Below are 3,009 nucleotides of genomic sequence, written 5' to 3'. Positions count from 1 at the left end.
CTGCGTGGCGCTCTGCTGGGCTCATGAGCAGCTCTAACCCTCACTGCTCTCAGCCTTCTCCCTGCAAAGCAGGGCCAACACCACAGTGCATGCACCTGCGGGGAGGTTGGTCCTGCTCAAATCCCACCTCCCAGTGTGAGGGTGTCCCTGGCTGGGGGCTGGGCTGTCCTGGGGACGCCGTGAAGGATTCCTTCCCATGGGATGGCCACAGCTTGTCTTCCTCCTGAGCAAGTCACTGCAGCCCTGGGGTACTGGAAGCTTGCTGGTCCCCTGGATGGCGTTGGCTGTGACCAGCATGGTGGACGTCCATGGTGATCCACACTATTTACACGCGATCGTTTTGGGCCGGCCCGCGCAGCAGGGATGGGGCTGCTTCAGGGCCGCGGGGTCAGGGGGCTGGCTGCACCTGGTTTGCTTCACGTCCTCACTGCAGTGGAGGGTCCTGTTCCCATCCTGGGGCCAGGAGTGCACATCGCTCACCAGGGAGGAGGCGTGTCAGCTGGTGAGGGCCAGGAGGTGCTGCCCACCTGAGGTCACCCTCAGTCCTTCCTGGGAGGGGCCTGTCACACAGTTCCACAGGGCGGGGCCTTTCCCATGTTGTCAGGGACACCCCAGCCTCACTTCTCCCTTGAAGCCGCCCCAGCAGGTGTGAATGGAGCCCCACCCCAGCTCAGGCTGGCCAGGAGAGTCAGGGCTGGTGTCCTTGGAGCCCCGCTGGCCCCACTGGCCCCGCTCCTGTGCCCCAGCCACCTCGTCAGGATGTCAGGGGGCTCCACACAGGGCCTTCTTTGCAGCCCTGAGTCTGCCCATGCAGGACGGGTCCAACGGGTCCAATGGGTCCAACGGGCCCTGGGGTGGCTGCTGGCACTGCACGGCTTCACCTCCACCATCCAGGCAGTAGGAGTGCACCCCCAAACTCTAAACCTGATCAAATAGCTCTCCTTACCCCCTCCTTTTTCCCTGTAGTTATGACTTCTGGAGTCTAGCCCATGACTGCAAAGCCACCAGCGGGGTCTCCAGTGAGACTGACGTTGAGCTTGTAGGACGTGGCGCTGGCAGCTGGCGGGGACACAGGAGGCCTGCGCGGGCCGACCACTTTCCTACCGGGGGATGGGCACAGGCACCACCAAACACAGGTGGAACCCGGACATGGTTGTGTCTCCCTCACCTGCCTCCCACCATTTCCACCCAGGCAGGGTGCTGCTTGGGGCCCATGGCCAGTTCAGACCCACACACTGGGGTCCCCACATGGCCCTTCACAAGGCCCTTGCCTGGTGTGGCCTCACGGGTTGAGTTTCCAGGTGTCTGTCCTATTGGCAGAACCTCCTTGGTGACCCCCAGCCCTTTCCTGCCAGGTCAGCCCCAGACCACCCCAGAGTGGAGCCTGCTTGGTGGGCGAGGTGGGCCCCAGACTCGGAGTCTCATGCACTTTTCGGATCTTGCTTTGTAGTGGTGACGCTTTCATCTCCAATTCAAGAAGTTACTTTCCACAGTGCCAGGCTCTGCTGAATAAAATCACATCCGTGAACCCTCAGACGAACATCGACGGGCTGCGGATCATCTGGATTATAAAGCCTGCTGCCAAGTCCCGGGGCCGAGGTGAGTTCACTGGTGTGGGTGCCACCTGGACCGCATTCGCAGCTACTGATGGCCACACTTGATGCCAACTGCCATGAGCCAGGGACAGTCTCAGGCCCACACACCACAGGGAAGGAAGTGTGGGGGCAGAATGCCAAGGCAGCATGGGGCTCGGGCTCACGGGCACTGGAGCAGTCTTGGACGAAGAGGCGTCTTCACAGCTTGTGTTCAATTCACAAGGCTGGGTTCTGGTGGACGAATTAGGTTCCCTCCTTTGTATTCACAAACTGGTCTGTGGTTTTCTTTGTATTATTATTTTTTTATTCAAGATGGAGTTTCACTTTTGTTGCCCAGGTTGGAGTGCAGTGGCGCAATGTCACCTCACTGCAACCTCCACCTCTCAGGTTCAAACAATTATCCTGCCTCAGCCTCCCGAGTAGCTGGAACTACAGGCGCTCACCACACCCAGCTAATTTTTTTGTATTTTTAGTAGATATGAAGTTTCACCATGTTGGCCAGGCTGGTCTCGAACTCCTGACCTCAAGTGATTCACCTGCCTCGGCCTCTCAAAGTGCTGGGATGACAGGCATGAGCCCCTACACCCCTTTGGTTTTGGTTTTAATATTGCCATGATTGCGCTCTTGGTATCACGAGTATGCTAGCCTCTAAAATGGATGAAGGACTTTCATCCCAATTAACAATGGAATTCCTAGTCCTTGAATTTATTATAAAACTCACCTGTAAATACCAGACTCTAGGAGGTAGATTCTTAATACCTTTACACTTTGTGGTTTTCTACATCTTCTTGAAAGTAGCTGTGACTATGTTCTCTTTTCTATTCCCACTGGTGAGTACCGTGTGTCCTATTAAAAAAAAACAAAACAGGACTTCCTGGTGGTCTATTCTTATTCCTGTTTCCAAAGAACCAACATCTGGTTGCATTTTTCAATTTTCCTGAGAGATTCCCCCCCTTATCTCTTAGATGCTAAGTTCACTTATTTTCATTTCTTATGCAATAATAAAAGCTTTAAGGCTATGAAATTTCCTCTGAATGTAGCTTAAGCTGCATCATCTTGTTTATGTTACATAATGTTCTCATTTTCCTTTGTATCTAAATAGACGTTACTTTTAGCTGGGTTTTGTCTGCCTCGAGTTATTTTGAAGAGTTTTCTTTTTTTTATTCTCAAGTGGTTCATTTTTGTGTGATTTTTTACTATTATTAATTTTTAAACTTTTTTGAGACAGGGCCTTACCCTGTAGCCCAGGCTGGAGTGCAGTGGTGCGATCATGGCTCACTGCAGCCTCAACCTCACCAGGCTCAAGTGATCCTCCCACCTCAGCCTCCTAAGTAACTGGGACTGTAGGTGTGTACCGCCATACCCAGTTAATTTTTTTTTTTTTAGTAGAGGATGGGTTTCACCATGTGGGCCA

General features: G+C 53.5%; 1 protein-coding gene across 1 annotated transcript in view; it reads left to right on the top strand.

Annotated features, from left to right (window-relative positions):
• The window catches only part of TTLL8 (tubulin tyrosine ligase like 8), a 28,831-nt gene that overhangs the window by 16,471 nt on the left and 9,351 nt on the right, over nucleotides 1–3,009 (top strand). Inside the window, exon 9 of the mRNA XM_017504976.2 lies at nucleotides 1,451–1,599. Within this exon, the coding sequence (XP_017360465.1) occupies nucleotides 1,451–1,599 (149 nt within the window). The remainder of the gene's footprint in view (nucleotides 1–1,450; nucleotides 1,600–3,009) is intronic.

The sequence above is a fragment of the Cebus imitator genome, unplaced genomic scaffold (genome assembly GCF_001604975.1).
Source record: "Cebus imitator isolate Cc_AM_T3 unplaced genomic scaffold, Cebus_imitator-1.0 Scaffold329, whole genome shotgun sequence".
Lineage (NCBI taxonomy): Eukaryota > Metazoa > Chordata > Mammalia > Primates > Cebidae > Cebus > Cebus imitator.
This window is presented reverse-complemented; position numbering and strand designations above follow the sequence as displayed.